At 40.6% G+C, this 19,279-nt stretch overlaps 1 protein-coding gene across 1 annotated transcript in view; it reads right to left on the reverse strand.

The window, feature by feature from the left end:
* The window catches only part of LOC116810478 (aldehyde oxidase 4-like), a 123,329-nt gene that overhangs the window by 79,147 nt on the left and 24,903 nt on the right, over positions 1 to 19,279 (reverse strand). The window contains exons 5-6 of the mRNA XM_058427571.1: positions 5,059 to 5,249; positions 3,058 to 3,145 (exon numbers count right to left, since the gene is read on the reverse strand). Of these exons, the coding sequence (XP_058283554.1) occupies positions 3,058 to 3,145; positions 5,059 to 5,249 (279 nt within the window). The remainder of the gene's footprint in view (positions 1 to 3,057; positions 3,146 to 5,058; positions 5,250 to 19,279) is intronic.

Genomic DNA, 19,279 nt, shown 5'->3' on the forward strand with positions numbered 1-19,279 from the left:
TGGTGTGATCTTGGCTCACTGCAACCTCCGCCTCCCTGGTTCAAGTGATTCTCCTGCCTCAGCTTCCTGAGTAGTGGGGACTACAGGCGTGTGCCACCATGCCCAGCTAATTTTTATATTTTTAGTAGAGACGGAGTTTCACCATGTTGGCCACGAAGGTCTCGATCTCTTGACCTCATGATCCGCCCACCTTGGCCTCCCAAAGTGCTGGGATTACAGGCATGAACTACCGCACCTAGCTGCCCACTCCACCTTTCTATGTGTTGGTGTCCCTATGTGTAACAAGGAGGACAAAACTATAACCTAACTCACAGGTTAATGGAGGTCAAGTGGAGGGCTTGTTAAAACCCAAATTGCTGGGCTCCACCTCAGAATCTCTGACTCAGGTCTGTGCCTGAGAATGTGAATGTGCAATTCTAACAAATTCCCGGATGCTGCTGCTGGTCCAGGAACCACACCTGAGAACCGCCGACCTAGCCCAGAGGATTGCTGTCAGCCTCAAAAGAGGATTAACAGAAAGCCACATGCTGTAAGCAATGAAATAGCCCCATTCATGCTAACTACGTATTACTGTTATTGTTGTTGCTTTTATGGTTATTAGTGTGGAAAGCATGGTACATTAGAAGTTTACTCTTCCTAATTAATGGATGAAGGGGTTTTCTCACTGCCGAGGGTTCCCTGACTACCACTGTGCATAGGTCCCCATCTTCTGGACTCAGAGCATCATGTGCCTGGATCCCTCTTTGTGTTAATCATGAGCTACCTTTTCACGATGAACTTGTTGTTTAACTTCCTCCACATGCACATGCTGTCTCTCCAGCAGGACAGATGCCATGTGATAGATCTGTGTCTCCCATAACTCTTAGTATAATGCTTTGTACATTAGGGGCTCAACAAATCCCCATCTTTGGAGTTGGAAGGAATCTAGAGGCCATCTGCTCCAAACTCTTCCAGTGCAGGGTTTCATTTTGGAGCTTATACTTGGGTCTCAAACAACCCCTAGAAATTCAGCTTCAAGAGGTCTGGGTGAGGCTCAGGAGTCTGCATTTTAACCAAGCATCTCCAAGGCTCTGATGCAGGTGTTCTGTGGCCACCCCTACAGAAATACCATCTTGCTCAGTGCTTTTCAAACTGTCCCTTGTGATTCACTAGTAAGATGCGAAAATTCAGTTAGGACCAGCATATTTAAAAGAATAAATAAAAGAGAAGGGAGGAGGAAAGGAGGGGAGAGGAAAGCAGTGCAGAGGAAGTGTCAGTGCCTGACATGTAGCCAAATAAGTGTTGTCCTGTGTAATTTCGTTCCTTTCTCTCTCTCTCTCCCTCTCTCTCCCTCCCTCTCTCTCTCTCTCTCTCTGTGTGTGTGTGTGTGAGTGTATGTGTGGGTGTGTGTGTGTTCATGCACATGTGCTGGGTCCCATCATAAGGTGCATTTTATGGGCCATGGTAAAACAATTTGAAAGCTACCTAGGGCATCCCTTTCTGTTGGCAGGAACAGCATCTGGAAGCCAGGCATTCCAGTGTTGGCCAGCTCTCATGCAATGTGAAATCCCACCTTCCTATTGTATCCTCTTTTCTAGCTGTGCCTCCCGTCAGAGCAGTGAATGGCTCTACTCCCTCTTTCCACAGCTTTTCAGAAATTTGAGGAGGGGCAGCATTCTGGGCAGGAGTGGGGGTCTGGGCTGCCTAATCAAGCATCAGAAAGGTGAAGATGGGGCTGCCGCCAGGGCTTGGTGTCAGGGAGCTCTGGTGTGGCAGCAGGAGCTGTCAAGGACTAAGGGGAGGGAGTGAAATCCAACATCTAGAGAGCCCCAGCCTAGACATGCAGGGAGGGGACAGGGGTGAGATGGGAGGGATGGGGGATTCCATCCTGAGTTGACCAGTCACCGTGTCTTGCATGTTTTAGGCATCCACGTATGCAGTCCTTCCTCCCTGTCAGCTGAGACTGGCCCACACTGCACATGAGCTCTTCTTCAGATCAAACACTCTGAGTTTTAATGACATGGTTCCCAATCCCCTCACTGCTCTGGCTGGCTCAATTGATACTCTCTGGTAGATTCCGTTAAAGGTCTCAAGCACAGATGTTTTATCTGTTGAATGAAAGACCACTCCAAGGAAAGTAGGCTTATTTGACCCTCTTCCTGTTGGACCCTCTGACTCCTTTAGAGTGTGTTGGTTGTTGCACACTTCATTTCAGCATGTATTTTTTGAGCACCTTTTATGTCCAAGATACTAGGAAAATAGAAATGCAAAGAAAGGAACCTTCCCACGTAAGAAACCAGTCATCTGGCAGAGCAGAATGAGATGCACAAGTCTAGAAGGCTGCACCAGGTACCTGGGAGGCAGAGGTGGATAGCACCCGGCACTCGGGAAGTACTCTGTAATTATGGTGCTGACTGAACAAACTCAATTCTATAAGGAGCCAGGGCTGTGCTGGGGAGGTCTCCTAGAGAAGATGATATCTGAGCAGAGATTTGATTCTAATCAAACAGTGGAGTGAGAAATTGTCCATGCTTGTAAGTTAGAGTTGATAAAGCTCTCCATGAGAACAAAAGGTCTCTTATGAACTGAAATCCCTAGGGTTTAGTGCTGGAGCTTTGTGATCCTTATTTTACGTTCTAAGCAGTATGTTCTGCTCCCTTCTAGATTCCAGGTTATATTCCACAGGGCTGAAGCTGCCAGAAGAATCTCCTTCAGCGAAGTGGGAGCTTTCTATAGCTAGACTGAGACTATATAGGATGAATCAAGTTTGAACAAGCATCACTCCAAATCCTTAACATGTCTGTATTCTGGATGCCCCCAGAAATGAGGAGATCTTCAAATGCTGTGGCTTCTGCCCACACTTCTGTCTTGCTTTCAGCCTTTCTTTCACCCTCTATATAAATCTTCCCGTATCTTTTATGGGCAGTGATTTGACAGTCACAAAGTGCAGTACCAAAACTTGATAAAAAAGTACAGCAATCACGTGTGGGTGAGCATAGCGCTCTGCAGATATTTGAAATGGCAAGTTAGTGAATCACTGAATTTGTGCTGCATGTAGCGACTTTCCTATTTGCTCACCTTATATGTTCTGCGTAGTGGGTGCCATCCTCCAGTTATCAACGTGTTGTCCCCATGTTCCCGAATAAAATGGATTGGGCAGCCAGATCTGGGGAGAAAAAAAACCAGGATCACAACTTTAAGTGATTTGAGATCTCAAGTTCAGGTTTGTGGGATGTTTCAGGGACAACTGTGATCCCCTTGACTACACAAGTAAGAGACAGAGTAGAACCACCCAGGAAAGAGCAGGAAGCCATGGATTTCTTGTTTTTTCATAATAAAGCAGGCAGCTAGGAAGCAATCTGTATGTTTAAGGAGCTCCTTTGCTGTTGTTCTGTTTTAGAAGTCAAGATAGAGCATTATTTGTGGTTATTTTTGTGCCTAACCCTCAGTTTCTGAGTGGTCATCTACAGCTCTTCATTGGATTTTCTCTGAGTAATTTGGGAATTTAAAAACCCTCTGGAGTTTTTTGTTTCTGTGATTCCTTCATTATTACCTTTAGTGGCCAGATTTTTCATTTATACAAATGGCAAGAAGATCCTCAGAATGTTACATTCTGTGTTTGTCTGTTCTTACTCTGTTAATAAAGACTACCCAAGGCTGAGTGATTTATAAAGGAAAGAAGTGTAATTGACTCATAGTTCAGCATGGCTGGAAAGGTTTCAGGAAATTTACAATCATGTCAGAAGGGGAAGCAAACACATCCTTCTTCACATGGCAGAAGGAAGGAGAAGTGCAGAGGAAAGTGGGGGAGAGCCCATTATAAAACCATCAGATTTCATGAGAACTCACTCACTTTCATGAGAGCATGAGAGCATCATGGAGGTGACCGCCCCCATGATTCAAATACCTCCCACCAGGTCCCTTCCACAACACATGGGGATTATGGGAACTACAATTCAAGATGAGATTTGGGTGGGGACACAGCCAAACCATATCTTCTTCCTATAAATAAGGCCTATTTATATTTTTTCCCACTAGCTGTCTGCTTGCATTCTTTGCTTATTTTTCTTTTGGCTCTTTCATCTTGATTTCTAGAAAGTCCTTATATACTTAGGAAATTAGCCTCATGGCTGTGGTGTGCCTTGCAAATATTCTTCCCAGTTGATGCTTGTGTTTTGACTGCTTACTATATTTTTTCTTTGTGCGGAAGTGTGCTATTTTATGTAACTTAATTTATTAACTTTTTCTCTTAAGGAATTTTGAGTTTGACTCGTAGAAATACTATTGAGTTCTCCCATGTTTTGTTCCTATGTTTTTGGATTTTACTTTTGACCTTTTAATTTTTAATCCTCTTTATCTGGTTTATCTTGGTGTAGTAGGGTAGTATGTTAAGGTCGAGTTTGATCATTCTTTATGTTTGCTTAGAACCTGACTTCATGTGAGATTCAATTCCACTGTATTTACTTGCGGATAAATTTTTAGTTTCTTTCCTTAGGTGACAGAAGGGTGTCCATGCTACCAATGTAATGCAAGTAATTCCTATCACCGTTCTTCCTCTAGGTAATAATGATATTTCTCTCTTTAGTGGCTCCATCAGGAAAGTGCAAAAAGAATCACTGCACCTAGGAAGCTGGCAAAAAGTGCAGAAAAGCCCAGGGAAAGAGCACATGTTTCATATTTGTTGGAGAGTGAGCAGTCTTTTCCATGTTGAGCAAGAAGACTTGAGGGCCATGAAGGACCAGGGAACTTGGAACCTGGGACAGGAGCTAAGGGAAATACATTTCAAACTTGCAAATGTTAACAGCCACCTAAGAGGCCAGGGTTTGAACTTCCTAAGAATCGAATGTCAAGTTTGGAATTTAGGACTTTCCTGTTGGGAAAACCAGAAGCATTTCAGGTGTATTTAGGGGCAGTGAGCACAATTAGGGATCTCTTGTGGGCTAAGAGGACACATTTCCAGCTAGAAGTATCTGGTGGTAAGAGAAAGGCAGACTGAAACTTACAAGAGAGGATATACCATCTCCATAGCAGCTGGGAAATGCAACAAGATAAAGAGATTCATAAGTACCATGGTAGCACATGCTCTGGAAGTTTCTGGAAAGACTCACTGCCAAATGACCAAAAGACTGAGCAGATGTTGACATTACCTGAATGTTCACAATTATAGTCTCCACGTCTTGGTACACAATCTTCACCGCTTTTGTGGCCTGCTTGGCATGAGCATGTTTGTCAGCAGCCACAGTGCAGAAAATCTGACCCACACAAATCACCTGCAGAAAACACAGACCAATTAACTGCCAGAAGGGAACAAAAATGTGCACCAGTGAAGCCCTTGTCAACCCAGTTGGGACATGCTTTGGGATGATGTGTGTACAGTTGACCTATAGCCTAGAGCGTGGGGCTGGATTTGAATATGGCTCTGCCACTGCAGGCTATGTGGCCTCAGGCAGTTGATTAAAACTATATAAGCCCCAATGTCTTCATCACAAAATTGAGATAACTGTGCCAACTTAATGGGGTTCTTAATTCCCTTAAGTTTGTTCTGAAATAAGGCTTATTGCAAGCAAATAATCTAAGGTCATTAGAAGGACTGCATATGGTCATGTGTATAAAGGCGCCTGGAAAATAGTAACAGGGAATAGCAGCTACCATTATTATTAATATGATATGAGAATGTTAGGTGCTATTATTATAATACTTCACCCTGTGCATATAGTCTTTTTCTTTTTTAAAAAAACTTTTATTTTAGGCTTGAGGGTACATGTGAAGGTTTGTTACATGTGTCATGGGAGTTTGTCACACAGATTATTTCATCACTCAGGTATTAAACCTAGTACCCAATAGTTATCCTTTCTGCTCCTCTCCCTCCTCCCACCCACAGCCCTCAAGTAGAACCTAGTGTTTGTTCTTTCCTTCTTTGTGTTCATAAGCTCTTATCATTTAGCTCCCACTTATAAGTGAGAACATGCAGTATTTGGTTTTCTGTTCTTGTGTTAGTTTGCTAAGGATAATGGCCTCCAGCTCCATCTGTGTTCTCAGAAAAGACATGATCTCATTTTTTTTAAGGCTTGCTTAGTATTCCATGGTGTATATGTACTACATTTTATTTATCTAATCTGTCATTGATGGACATTTAGATTGATTTCATGTCTTTGCTATAGTGGATAGTGCTGCAGTGAACAATCGCATGCATGTGTCTTTATGGTAGAATGATTTCTATCCCTCTGGGTATATGCCAAGCAATGGGATTGCTGAGTTGAATGGTAGTTCTGCTTTTAGCTCTTTGAGGAATTGCCATATTGCCTTCCACAATGGTTGAACTAATTTACACTCCCACCAACAGTGTATAAGTGTTCCCTTTTCTCTGCAACCTGGCCAGCATCTGTTATTTTTTTACTTTTTAATAGTAGCCATTCTGACTGGTATGAGTTTTTTTACTTTTTAATAGTAGTCATTCTGACTGGTATCTCATTGTGGTTTTAATTTGCATTTCTCTAATCAGTGATATTGAGCTTTTTTCATATGCTTGTTGGCCACATGTATGTCTTCTTTTGAAAAGTATCTGTGTATGTCATTTGCCCATTTTTTAAAATGAGGTTGTTTATTTTTCTCTAGTAAATTTGTTTAAGTTCCTTACAGATGCTGGATATTAGACCTTTGTCAGTTGCATAGTTTTCCAATATCTTCTCCCATTTTGTAGGTTGTCTGTTTACTCTGTTGATAATTTCTTTTGCTGTGCAGAAGCTCTTAAGTTTAGTTAGATTCCACTTGTCAATTTTTGCTTTTGTTGTAATTGCTTTTGGTGTTTTTGTTATGAAATCTTTGCCTGTTCCTATGTCCAGGATGGTATTGCCTAGGTTGTCTTCCAGGTTGCCTTTTTATAGTTTTGGGTTTTATATTTAAATCTTTAATCCATCTTGAGTTGATTTTTGTGTATGGTGTGAGGAAGGGGTCCAGTTTTAATCTTCTGCATATGACTAGCCTGTTATCCCAGCACCATTTATTGAAGGGAGTCTTGTCCTCGTTTCTTTTTTTTTTTTTTTTTTCAGTTTTTGTTGAAGATCAGATGATCATAGATATGTGGCCTATTTCTGGGCTCTCTTTTCTGTTCCTTTGGTCTATGTGCCTGTTTTTGTACCAGTACCATGCTGTTTTGGTTACTGTAGCCCTCTAATACAGTTTGAAGCTGGGTAATGTGATGCCTCCAGCTTTGTTCTTTTGGCTTAGGATTGCCTTGGCTATTCAGGCTCTTTTTTGGTTCTATATGAATTTTAAAATAGTTTTTTTTTCTAATTCTGTGAAGAATGTCATTGGTAGTTTGATAAGAATAGCATTGAATCTGTAAATTGCTTTGGGCAGTATAGCCATTTTAATGATATTGATTCTTCCTATCCATAAGCATGAGAAGGTTTTCTATTTGTTTGTGTCTTAACTTCTTTTTGTAATTCTCATTGTAAAGATCTTTCACCTCCCTGGTTAGCTGTTAGGTATTTTATTCTTTTTGTGGCAATCTTAAATGGGATTGCCTTTCTGGCTCTTGGTTTTCCTGTTTTTGGTTTATAGGAATGTTGGTGGTTTTTGTACATTGATTTTGTATCCTGAAACTTTGTTGAAGGTGTTTATCAGCTGAAGGAGCTTTTGGGCCATGACTATGGGGTTTTCTTGATATACAATTATGTCATCTGCAAACAGAGATCGTTTAACTTCTTCTCTTCCTATTTGGATGCCCTTTATTTCTTTCTCTTGCCTGATTGCTTTGGCTAGGACTTCCAATACTATGTTGAATAGAAATGGTGAGAGAGAGCATCCTTGTCTTGTGCCAGTTTTCAAGGGGAAATGCTTCCAGCTTTTGCCCATTTAGTATAATGTTTGCTGTGGGTTTGTCACAGATGGCTCCTATTATTTTGAGGTATATTCCTTCAATACCTAGTTTACTGACAGAGTTTTTAACATGAAGTGGTGTTGAATTTTATCAAAAGCCTTTTCTGAATCTGTTGAGATAATCATGTGGTTTTTGTCTTTAGTTCTGTTTCTGTGATGAATTACATTTATTGATTTGCATATGTTGAACCTACCTTGCATACCAGGGATGAATCCTACTTGATCATGGTGGATTAGCTTTTTGGTGTGCTGCTGGATTCAGTTTGCAAGTATTTTGTTTGTTTGCAAGTATTTTGCAAGGATTTTTGCCTCAATGTTCATCAAGGATATCGGCTTTTCTTGTTTTTTGTTTTTTTTTTTTATTGTTGTTTTGTTTTGTTATGTCTCCATCAGGTTTTGGTATTAAGATAATACTGGCCTCGTAGAATGAGTTGGGGAGGAGTCCCTCCCCTTCAATTTTTTGGAATAGTTTCTGTAAGAATGATACCAGCTCTTCTTTGTACATGTGGTAGAATTAAGCTGTGAATCTATAAGGTCTTGGGCCTTTTCCGGTTGATAGGCTATTTATTTTTGATTCAATGTTGGAGCTCATTATTGGTCTGTTCAGGGAATCAATTTCTTCCTGGTTCAGTCTTGGGAGGGTGTATGTGTTCTGGAACTTACCCATCTCTTCTAGATTTTCCAGTTCGTGTGCATAGAGGTGTTCATAGTAGTTTCTGATGGTTGTTTTTATTTCTGTGGGGTCAGTGGTAATATTCCCTCCATCTTTTCTAATTGTGTTTATTTGAATCTTTTACCTTTTTTCTTTATCAGTCTAGCTAGTGGTCTAGCTTATTAATTTTTTCAAAAAGCCAACTCCTGGATTTGTTGATCTTTTGAATTTTTTTTTCTGTGTCTTGATTTCCTTCAGTTCAGCTCTGATTTTGCTGATTTCTTGTCTTCTGCTAGCTTTGGGCTTTTTCTGATTTGTTCTTGCTTCTCTATTTCTTTCAGTTGTGATGTTAGGTTGTTAATTTGAGATCTTTCTAACTTTTTGATGTGGACATTTAGTGCTATGAATCTCCCTCTTCACACTGCCTGATCTGTGTCCCAGAGATTTCTGGTATGCTGTATGTTTGTTCTCATTGTTTTCAAACAACTTTTTGATTCCTGCCTTAATTTCACTATTTACCCAAAAGTCATTCAGGAGTAGACTGTTGAATTTCCATGTAATTGCACAGTTTTGAGTGATTTTCATAGTCTTGACTTCTACTTTTATTGTGCTGTGGTCCAAGAGCGTTTTTGGTTGATTTTGGCTTTTTAACATTTGTTGAGGATTGTTTTACGTACAATTATGTGGTTGATGTTAGAGTATGTGCTATGTGGCAATGAGAAGAACGTATAATCTTTTGTTTTTGGGTGGAGAATTCTGAAAGGTCTGTCAGATACATTTGGTCCAATGTTGAATTCAGCTCCTGAATATCTTTGTTAATTTTCTCCTCCAGTGATCTGTCTAATACTGTCAGTGGAGTGTTGAAGTCTCCTACTATTACTGTGTGGGAGTCTATGTCTCTTTGTAGGTCTCCAAGAACTTGCTTTATGAATCTGGGTGCTCCTGCGTTAGGTGCATATATATTTAGGATAGTTAGGTCTTCTTGTTGAATTGAACCATTTACCCTTATGTTATTCCCTTCTTTATCCTTTTAATCTTTATTTGTTTGAAATCTGTTTTGTCTGAACTTAGTATTGCAATCTCTGCTTTTTTCTGTTTTCAATTTGCTTGGTAGATTTTCCTCCATCCCTTTATTTTGAGCCTGAGTATCATTATGTGTGAGATGGTGCTGTTGAAGACAGCATACCATTGGGTTATGCTTTTTTATTCAGCTCTCGTGCATATAGTCTTTCTTCTTCACTGCTATTGTCACCAGGAACATCCTGAACTGTTATGACATCAACTACACCAGGCAATGCCAGGGCCTCAGAGGCATCAGTGGAATGGGGGAGAGAAGAAACCCTACAGAGATGCCAAGTGTTGCACAGGATAATGTGGCCCTCTTCTAAGTGAATACACAAACCCTAAGAACCCTGAATATTTCACATGATGCCACCAGGAGTGCATGAAACCATGCTAACACTGTGGAAAGTAGAGGACTTTGGTTTTACTGGATGCAGGTCAAAAAGGGGATTCTTGGGAGGGCATTTTGTTAGTCTCCCCTTCCAGGGAAGGTGTACCCTTGGGTTGTTTAATAAACCAAAGCTCAAATGTGGCACTCTTAGGAGCTCAGGCTCCTCTGAAGATGAACACTCAGAAAAAAAGGTAGAGAGAATCAGCTCTTTGGGATATCACGAGCTAAGGAAGTTGTTCTTACCCCTTTATATTCTGAGATAATAGTGCTCAGCTCCTCAGATACCAGCTCCCTCTCTTGACAGGGGTTTGTCTTTTATCCACTCCCAAGCCTGCAGTTGCCCTTCTGCTTTTTATTTTCTTTTATCAAGATATATGTTGAGATTGCTTTTTTTGTGAAATATTTCAATGTATTGAGTTGGGTTAATTGCTAATAGATAATCCCTTGAGTGCTTTATTATTATTATTGTTATTATTATTTTGAGATAGGATCTCACTCTGTTGCCCATGTTGGAGTGCAGTGGCATGATCTTGGCTCACTGCAGCCTTGACCACTCAGGCTTAAGCGATCCTTCCGCCTCAGCCTCCCACAGACACAAGCCACCACACATGTCTAATTTTTTTTTTTTTTTGTAGTTTTTGTAGAGACAGGGTTTCACTATGTTTCCCAGGCCGGTCTAAAACCCCCTGGGCTCAAGTGATCTGCCTGTCTTGGCTTCCCAAAGCGCTTGGATTATAGGTGTGAGCCACTGCACCTGGCTGGTAGGTATTACCGACCCTCAATCCTGTCCATATTTACTTATATGATTTTAGCATGTGGCTTGGTACCGGTGACCACAGTCAGGAAGAGCTCTTCTGCTAGGGCAGGCATGTCATCACAAAATATAGCCTCCCTCATGGCATGTTTAATATCCAACTGATGCATGATGGGGCATCCCACTGGGGTCTTGGGAAGGGGGCTTCTGGGAATCTACACACTATTTTTAGAAAACAAAGTCAAACACAAAGCAAATCAATCAAGCAGGAGTGTTTATGAGTCAGAAGCATCCACTAAGAAATGGGTGTGCCTTTCCCTGCTCTACATGGTGCAGGCCTTTCCAAACCAGTCTGTGTTCAGCCTAAACTGGAATTTTCTTCCTCGTGGTTGATCTACCTAAAGCTAAAGAGGGTAGGTGTGATGAAGATGAGACAGGGCAGAGACTGGAGCATGACTGAAGATGGATTTCGTGGCAGCTAGTATATGGGGAACTCTGCTTTTCTGAGAAAACCTGAATGTTTTATGAAACAGATCTTACTGAGAGGCCACTTGAGGTAAAACTTTCCCCTATTGGCAAGGGGAAGTCCATGTGCTCTGATTAACACCATCATAAAACTTAGGGGGCTGTGTAGCCAGCCCGTGTGAGATCCCTCTTCAGGCAGGAAGACTGCTGGCCAAGTGTCAGATGGGAAACTGGGAGATGTGAATTATAGCCCTAGTTCTGCCATAAGTAATTTGGGGCAGGAGGTTTTGTTTGCTTGTTTTTAAGCACTTTGGGCATCAGTTGCTGAACCTACAAAATGAAGGTACAAGATTAAATTCATGCTTTTCAACATTTTGAACTTGTAAACTAAGATAAGAGAGTTTTCTACTGATCTGGGACTCTATGACTTTGAAGGTCTGGTGAGGATAATCTTTCTCTCCCTCCATTCAGGCAAATGGCATAACACATGAGTGAAGCTCTTTAAGGGATGTCAGTTCTTATATTCTGTGATGTCGTGTAACCACAGTTACAGTGCCTACTCCTGTCCCTTGAAGATGTCTCCCAGTGATCCTGGGGATGAATACCAGGCAGCTGTCCAAATAATAGGTTTTTTTTTCCTGCCATCTTGTAAACCTTCTTGGACCAACAACCAACCCAGCTACAGCCAGTTGGCGAGAGAACCAGGCTGTCTGGTTTGGAAAATAAATTTTGACACTGCTCTGTCCTCCCTGTCCTGGTAAGTCCTGGGTGTTCAGTGGCGGGTTAGCCTGGGGTCCTGAGGGTCATGTGAATATGGCTATATGTCATACATGCAACTGTAAGTCCTCCTTCCAGCCACCGTGGTCACCTGCAAAGTCCCTTCCCTCACATTTCCCTGAGGCTTCTTGCTTCCCTTTTGTTATATTTTTCCCTTCAGGTCTATCTTTAGTTTTACCTTTTATGACATTTTATCAGCATAAAAACAGCGTTATCAATAGAAAATAAACATCTGAAAAAGGTCTAACTTCACTAATTAAAGTAATATAATTCAAATAATGAGAGATAATTTTTCTCTAATTTAGAGAAATTTGTCAAAGATGAGAGGATATGATAACCAATGTTCATAAGGCTGTGATGAAAGGGCTGCATTCATACCCAGTTGCTGAGAGTGTGGATTGAAACCATCTTCCTAAAGGCCACAGTTTTAAGAACCTAAAAAATAGACAGAAATTCCACTTCTAGGAATGTGTTCTAAGGAAACCATGGGAAATGTGTGCAGATTTATGTTTTAGAATATTTACAAAATATTATTTGTCCCCCAAAATGGGGATTGGTTAAATAAGTTATAGCGCATCCATTTGAATAAAAAACAAACACATATCCATTAAAAATCCTGTTTTGAAAAATCTTTAGTGTCATAGGAAAATGTTTATGATATACTATTATCTGAAAAAAAAGAATGTAGGATTATATATATAATGTGATCTTTATAAAAATGTGTTTTATGTATTCACATATTTATATATACCCTAATAATCCTTAAAATTACAAGGAAGTCTATTAAAATTATAACAGCATGTTAAGAAATATCATCTAAAACTTGGAAAAAAAGACAAGATTCACGGAATGGCCTTTCAATACATTTTGGAACACAGTCCAGCAAGTCCATTCCATGGTTATCTCATTCTCCAAGGGAATGTTACTTTGTTGAACTTATTTACTGTTGATTGGGGGCTAGACTCTGTGAAGCTACATAAGAACATGTAGATTTTTTTTCCAGTAAAGAATCAAATCATTTCTGTCCTGTAGGAAAGGCAACCTCAAAGGTTACAGTTTTATTACCTGTAAGATATTAACCGGTTTTTTACCTAAACTAGCAACCTTCGTCATTGTGCTGGCATGCCTATATGCTCAGTCTCTCAAATTCACTTTCATCCAGTTTTATCATTTTGCTGGTTCCCTCACTGTCGAGTTAAATAAATCTTTGACATTTGCTTACTTAAGATTTGTATGAGAATCAAGTTTTTAATACAGTATTTAAAAAATACTCTGGCAATGGCCATATATAGCTGGTAGGTTTACAGGAGATTTTGATTTTCTTTTTATATTCTTCTGTATTTGTCGAATGTCCATTAAAGGACATGTTTTACTTTTATAAAAAGAAAGCACAAAAATGTCTGTATGTATATACACATGCATTCTATATTGATTTCTCAGGCTGTACTTTCCCTAACTCGATACCCAGTGAAGGGCCAACCTCCCGAAGATGCATAAAGACACCTTTGCCGTTGATCGGGCAGACCCTGAATCCATAGGACACAGAGAGAAAGGTGCTCCCTGAACACTGATCTGGATAAGCATTGCTGGGTCAGTGCAGGGGCGTCCATTTCCCGAGTCAGCGGAGCTGGCCTAAAGCTGAGGACCTCTTAGTGGGAGCTGAGGACACGTGCCTGAAGAGGCAACCCCTTGACTGATGGAAATTGGAGTCTGAGTTCCATGTGGGGGACTGAGAAGCACAGCAAGGTCTGAAATGGGAGACCCAGGGGAGGGCAGAGAGGACCAAAGGAGGAAAGGGGTCTACAGTGTGGCAAAGAGCCTGGACGCAACAGCGGGGGGAGGAGGCCTGCTGTGGCCCCAGTGGCCCCTTGTAGGCAGGAAAGGCAGCTGGCTAGACCTCCTCTGTGTTATTCACTCTGATTTTATCCTTTATCTTCCCCTCCCAACCTCACCTCCTTTCTAACCCCAAAGCCACGCAGCTAATATGGCTAAGATTGCTGGGCGTTTGCTTGGAAATGCAAATGAGAGTTTCTGGTAGTTTCCTAGACCTCCTTTGTCAAGTTTATTGAGGGGAAAGGACTCTCAGTTAAAAGAAAAAAAAAAAGAAGAAAAAAAAAAGAAAATCCAGATTTTGAGCACCGGCTGTTTAAGGCAAACTTCCTGAGGAGCTGCCCAGCTCTGTAACAACCTGGAACAGAGGCGCCATCACAGACTTGGCTCTGACAGCAAGAAGCCTTGCTCGCATGTGGGACGTGCCTGTTCTGGCCTGGAGAGGGGGCTCAGAGACACCACCTCACCACTGCCACCTGATTACTCATTGTCACCAATGAGATGACAAGAACTGATCATGCATTTCCCTTTTGCTGTGCTCTGACACCTCAGAGACCACAGCAGAGAAAAAGCTGCTTTTGTAAAACTGGAACGTGAACTACGTGGAGGCCCCAGAGGAGGTCTCTGCTGCCCTCTGTTGCTGGCTTCTTAGTAACTCTGACCATTTTTAAGAATACAGTATTTGTTTCAGTAACTTTATTATATGAAAAGTATGCTCAGAGGAAAAAATGTGTCAAATTTAATCAGTCCTGGGTACTATCAACATTTTAAATTGTTGCCAATCTAATAGGGGAAAATGGTATCTCATTGCTGTTTTAATTTTCATTTTAAAAATTCTAAGTGAGGCTCAAAATAGTTTATTTTTCCAGTTTCCTGCCAGTGGGTATACTTTGCTTTTTTTTTTTTTATCTTTTTCTTATTGATTTAGAAAAGTTTTTGCTGTAAATATGTTTCTTTTTATACGAATGCCTTTCTCTGTTATATAGTCAAATTTATCAGTCTTTTCTTTATGACTTCTGGCTTTCATGTTCCTTAGGCTACGGACTTTTTTTTAAATGCATGCATATATTTAGTATAGTTTTTAATATTTAAAACTTTAATCAATCTGGAATTTATTTTTATTGTAAAGTGGGAAATAGAAGTACAGTTTTATGTTTCTTTGTTTTTAAAATGGTTTGCAAGTTCTACCAATATTCTTTCTTAAATACTCCATTTTATGGCTTACTTGAAGTGCATTTTTGCTTCTAATGAGACCTGATTTTCTGGCCTATTTCAGGATTTTACATTGTTCTGTTGGGATGTTTGTCTCCTCCTGTATCAGTACCTATAATGTGTAACTACTAGATAATAGTATGCAAATATGTACTAGATAATAGTATGCAAATAATAGAATGTATTTCAATATTATATAGGGCTAGTTTCCCCTCATTACTATTCTTATTATACATTTTTTATCTTTCTAGATAAACTTTAAAATCAAGTTTTCAAAAAACATTGTTGATGTTTTGATGGGAATGTGTTACATTTAATTTATAAATTAAGAGAAAATTGATATTGTTAAATTTTGTGTCCTTGTGGCTAAGGCTTATGTCTTTCCCTTTTTAAATTTGTCTTTTTTTTAAGTTCACCAATATATTTTAAAAGTTCTTTTCATGTAGGCCCTGCACATATTTTCGTTGGTTTTATTCCTAGAGAGTTATTTTTTGGTTGTTACTATAAATGGGAACTGTTATTCCATTGTATTTTCTGATTATTGCTTGAATACAGCATTTCCACAGCTGATCCTTTCCTAAAAGCTGACACTATGACAGCAGTTGGAAATTAAAAAGCAAAGCCATGGCAAAAGACAGTCACAGCTCCACTTGGCTGTTCTGTTCTTTCAGAAAACGTAGTGACCTCATATGAGTACATCCCCTGAGGTAGGGTCAAAAGAAAGTCTATTAGGACACTTAAGAGTTTCTTGAAGATGTCAGGATATCCACCGGGGTTCTGAAGTAAAGATGCTGTCATTATTTTAATATAAATGATCAATTATGAAGATATAGTTGATTGGTATAAAAGCATTTTTAAAATCTACATTACTGCATAGTCTTCAGACTTTTATTTTCATTGCCGTGAGGAAGTCTGTATGAAATAGAGGAGCTCCGTGGTTTTCATCCAACAAGGGACTTCAGAAAAATAACGTGGGCCGGGCACAGTAGCTCACGCCTGTAATCCCAGCACTTTGGGAGGCCGAGGTGGGTGGATCACCTGAGGTCAAGAGTTCACGACCAGCCTGACCAACATGAAAAAAACCCCGTCTCTACTAAAAATACAAAATTAGCCGAGCGTGGTGACGCATGCCTGTAATCCCAGCTACTCCGGAGGCTGAGGCAGGAGAATTGCTTGAACCCAGGAGGTGGAGGTTGCGGTGAGCCGAGATCGTGCCATTGCACTCCAGCCTGGGCAACAAGAGTGAAACTCCGTCTCAAAAACAAAACAAGAGAGAAAGAGGGAAAGAAAGAAAGAGAGAGAGAGAGAAGAAAGAAAGAAAGAAGAAAGAAAGAAAGAAGAAAGAAAGAAAGAAAGAAAGAAAGGGAAAGAAAGAAAAGAAAAGAAAGAAAACATTACAACAGAACTGTGGTAGGGTCAACCCATCGTGCTCCTTTGAGCGTCCCAGCCTGAGAGAGGCTGGAAGCACTGGGAACAAACTCTCTTCCCCTGGGCATCTTGAAGACAAACACATCTTTACCCTCCTCTTTAACTGCTGCAAAGCATCTGAGTAGAATCTGAAGAGGAAACTGATCATGAGAGTTCTTCAATGTTCCACCATCTCTCCAGGGGTGACTCCGGAAGGGTGGTTTCATCTAGAACAGCCTGCAAGCTTCACTTCACATTCCTTCATCTTAGCATCTAGATTTTTAAAAAATCCAACCAACTTAGTACAGTCAGGGATAAACAGGTGTGTAATATTTATCAGAAAATTAATTTAAAAAGTATAAACAAAGTTGATAAAATCTATCTTCTCACATAGGAACATCGTAGCACACAATTGGGCCTGTGTGCACACTGTTTAATTTAAAATATTGCTTTTAATAAATACACTTACTCTAAAATGCTATGATTCTGTAGAGAAGAGACACAGGCCTCACCCTTTGATAACTATGTCAATTGTCATAGTTGACTATTCAAGGGGTTATTATTTTATGCTGTTGTTTTTTTAATAGAAACAATTCATTATGAAGATATAGTTGATTGGTATAAAAGCATTTTTAAAATCAACATTGCTGCATAGTCTTCAGACTTTTATTTTCATTGCCGTGGGGAAGTTTGTATGAATTACAGGAGCTCCATGGTTTTCATCCTATAAGGGACTTCAGAAAAATAGCCTGAAAACAGAACTGGGTAGGGTCAACACACAGTGCTCATTTATTTGGTTTGAGGTGTAAGTTAATAAATCACCTACCTATAAGCTGCTGACAGAATTTATTTGCACCGACTGTAGTAGGGCCACCTCCTCCATATAGACACTGAAGTCCACAATGGTGTTTGTGCCGTCTTTGAAAAGGACTCTCATTCCAGCATTCATAACCACAAGGGCATTTTGCTGATGTGAGGCCTGTCAGAAAGCTGAGGCAAACTCCCGCTGGAATACAACAAGAACAACTTTTTTTTTTCTTCGAGACGGAGTCTCACTCTGTCGCCCACGGTGGAGGCTGGAGTGCAGTGGCATGATCTCGGCTCACTGCAACTTCCGCTCCCGGGTTCAAGCAAATTCTCCTGCCTCAGCCTCCCGAGTAGCTGGGACTACAGGCATGCGCCACCATGCTCAGCTAATTTTTTGTATTTTTAGTAGAGACGGGGTTTCACCATGTTGGCCAGGCTGGTCTCGAACTCCTTACCTCAGGTGATCCGCCTGCCTCGGCCTCCCAAAATGCTGGGATTACAGGTGTGAGCCACCGTGCCTGGCTTTTTGTTTTAATAAATTTCAAACCTACAGAAAAGTCTCAAGGATAGTACAATAAGTAATAATAACCTATATACCCTTCACCTAGATTCACTGATCACCACTGGTTAACATTATGCCACATACACTCACTCTTGCTCTAGCTAACCCTGGCTACCCCCGTCACGTGGTTTTAGCTGAATCACCTAAGAGTTAATTATTGACATCATAACACTTCATCCTTAAATATTGCCTCATGTAACTCCTAAAATACAAGGGCTTTCTCCTACATAACCTCACCATCATTGTAAGGATAATGAGACTTATTAATGAGTATTGAAACAATAGTGTTGTTTAACATACAGTTCATATTTGAATTTTTCCAATTACACAAATACTGCATTTACGATCTCCCCCATGGGAGCAGTGAAGACGTCATCTTCTTAGCTCTCTTGACTCCTTTACTCTAGGAAAGCTCTCCAGCCTTTTTTGTTGTTCATGACGCTGACATTTTTGAGAGTCAGACTAGTTGTTTTGCAGCCTGCCGCTCAATTTGGGTTTATCTGATTCTTTTGTCATAAATTGATTTAGGTTAAACCTAGGGGGTGGCAAGAATGCTCCATGGGTGTTAGGGGACAGGACCTGCTGCTTCGTTTTCTTCAACTTCCACCCCGCCCCCCCTCCTGGCTGCAGACACCCACCTGGAAACTCATGAACGTGTCATAGGCACCATTCTCACAACATCATCTGCCTTCTCATTTGGCAAATGTTTCTGAAGTCCTAGCATTCCTAAAATTAACCAGCACAGACTCTGCATATTGGGTTCTGTTGATCAAGAGCAAGTTATCAGTAGTAAATCTTTGTTTAATTTTATTCTTCTAATTTATTCCACCATGTCTCTAAGTTATAACTGGGGCAGGGGGACACCTAGCAATATTTCCAGCTAATAGTGGCAATCATCACTATGTATCTGTCCTTGGTGCTCATGTGCCACTCGGTAGAGTGTCAATCAATATCGAATTAGTGAATGATAGTGGGGGAAGGTGTCAACAAAATGAGTGTGCTGTTCTTCTCTGTTCTGGCAATGGCCATGGGTTTTCATTTATTGGTTGAACTGATCTGGAGCTGAAGAACTGAGATTCAATAGTAATATCCACGTTTGTTCAAGTTTTCAGTTGGGAAGCAGATATTGCCATTAAACAAAGAGCAAGTCAAAGCCTTATTTTGCCCATCAATGAATACATGAACTGCTCATAGTGGACCAGAATCTTAGTATGATCAGAACTCATTTGGTTCCCTGTATATTTCTCTGCAGTTCTTATTAGTTTGAAGAAAACAATCTGGGGCAGTAAAGCCAAAATAAAATATTTTACAGGCCAGGCACAGTGGCTCATGCTTGTCATCTCAGCACTTTGGGAGGCTGAGGCGGGCGGATCACGAGGTCAGGAGATCAAGACCATCCTGGCTGACGTGGTGAAACCCCGTCTCTACTAAAAATACAAAAAATCAGCCAGGCATGGTGGCACATGCCTGTAGTCCCAGCTGCTTGAGAGTCTGAGGCAG

This window comes from Hylobates moloch, unplaced genomic scaffold (genome assembly GCF_009828535.3).
Source record: "Hylobates moloch isolate HMO894 unplaced genomic scaffold, HMol_V3 SCAFFOLD_1, whole genome shotgun sequence".
NCBI lineage: Eukaryota > Metazoa > Chordata > Mammalia > Primates > Hylobatidae > Hylobates > Hylobates moloch.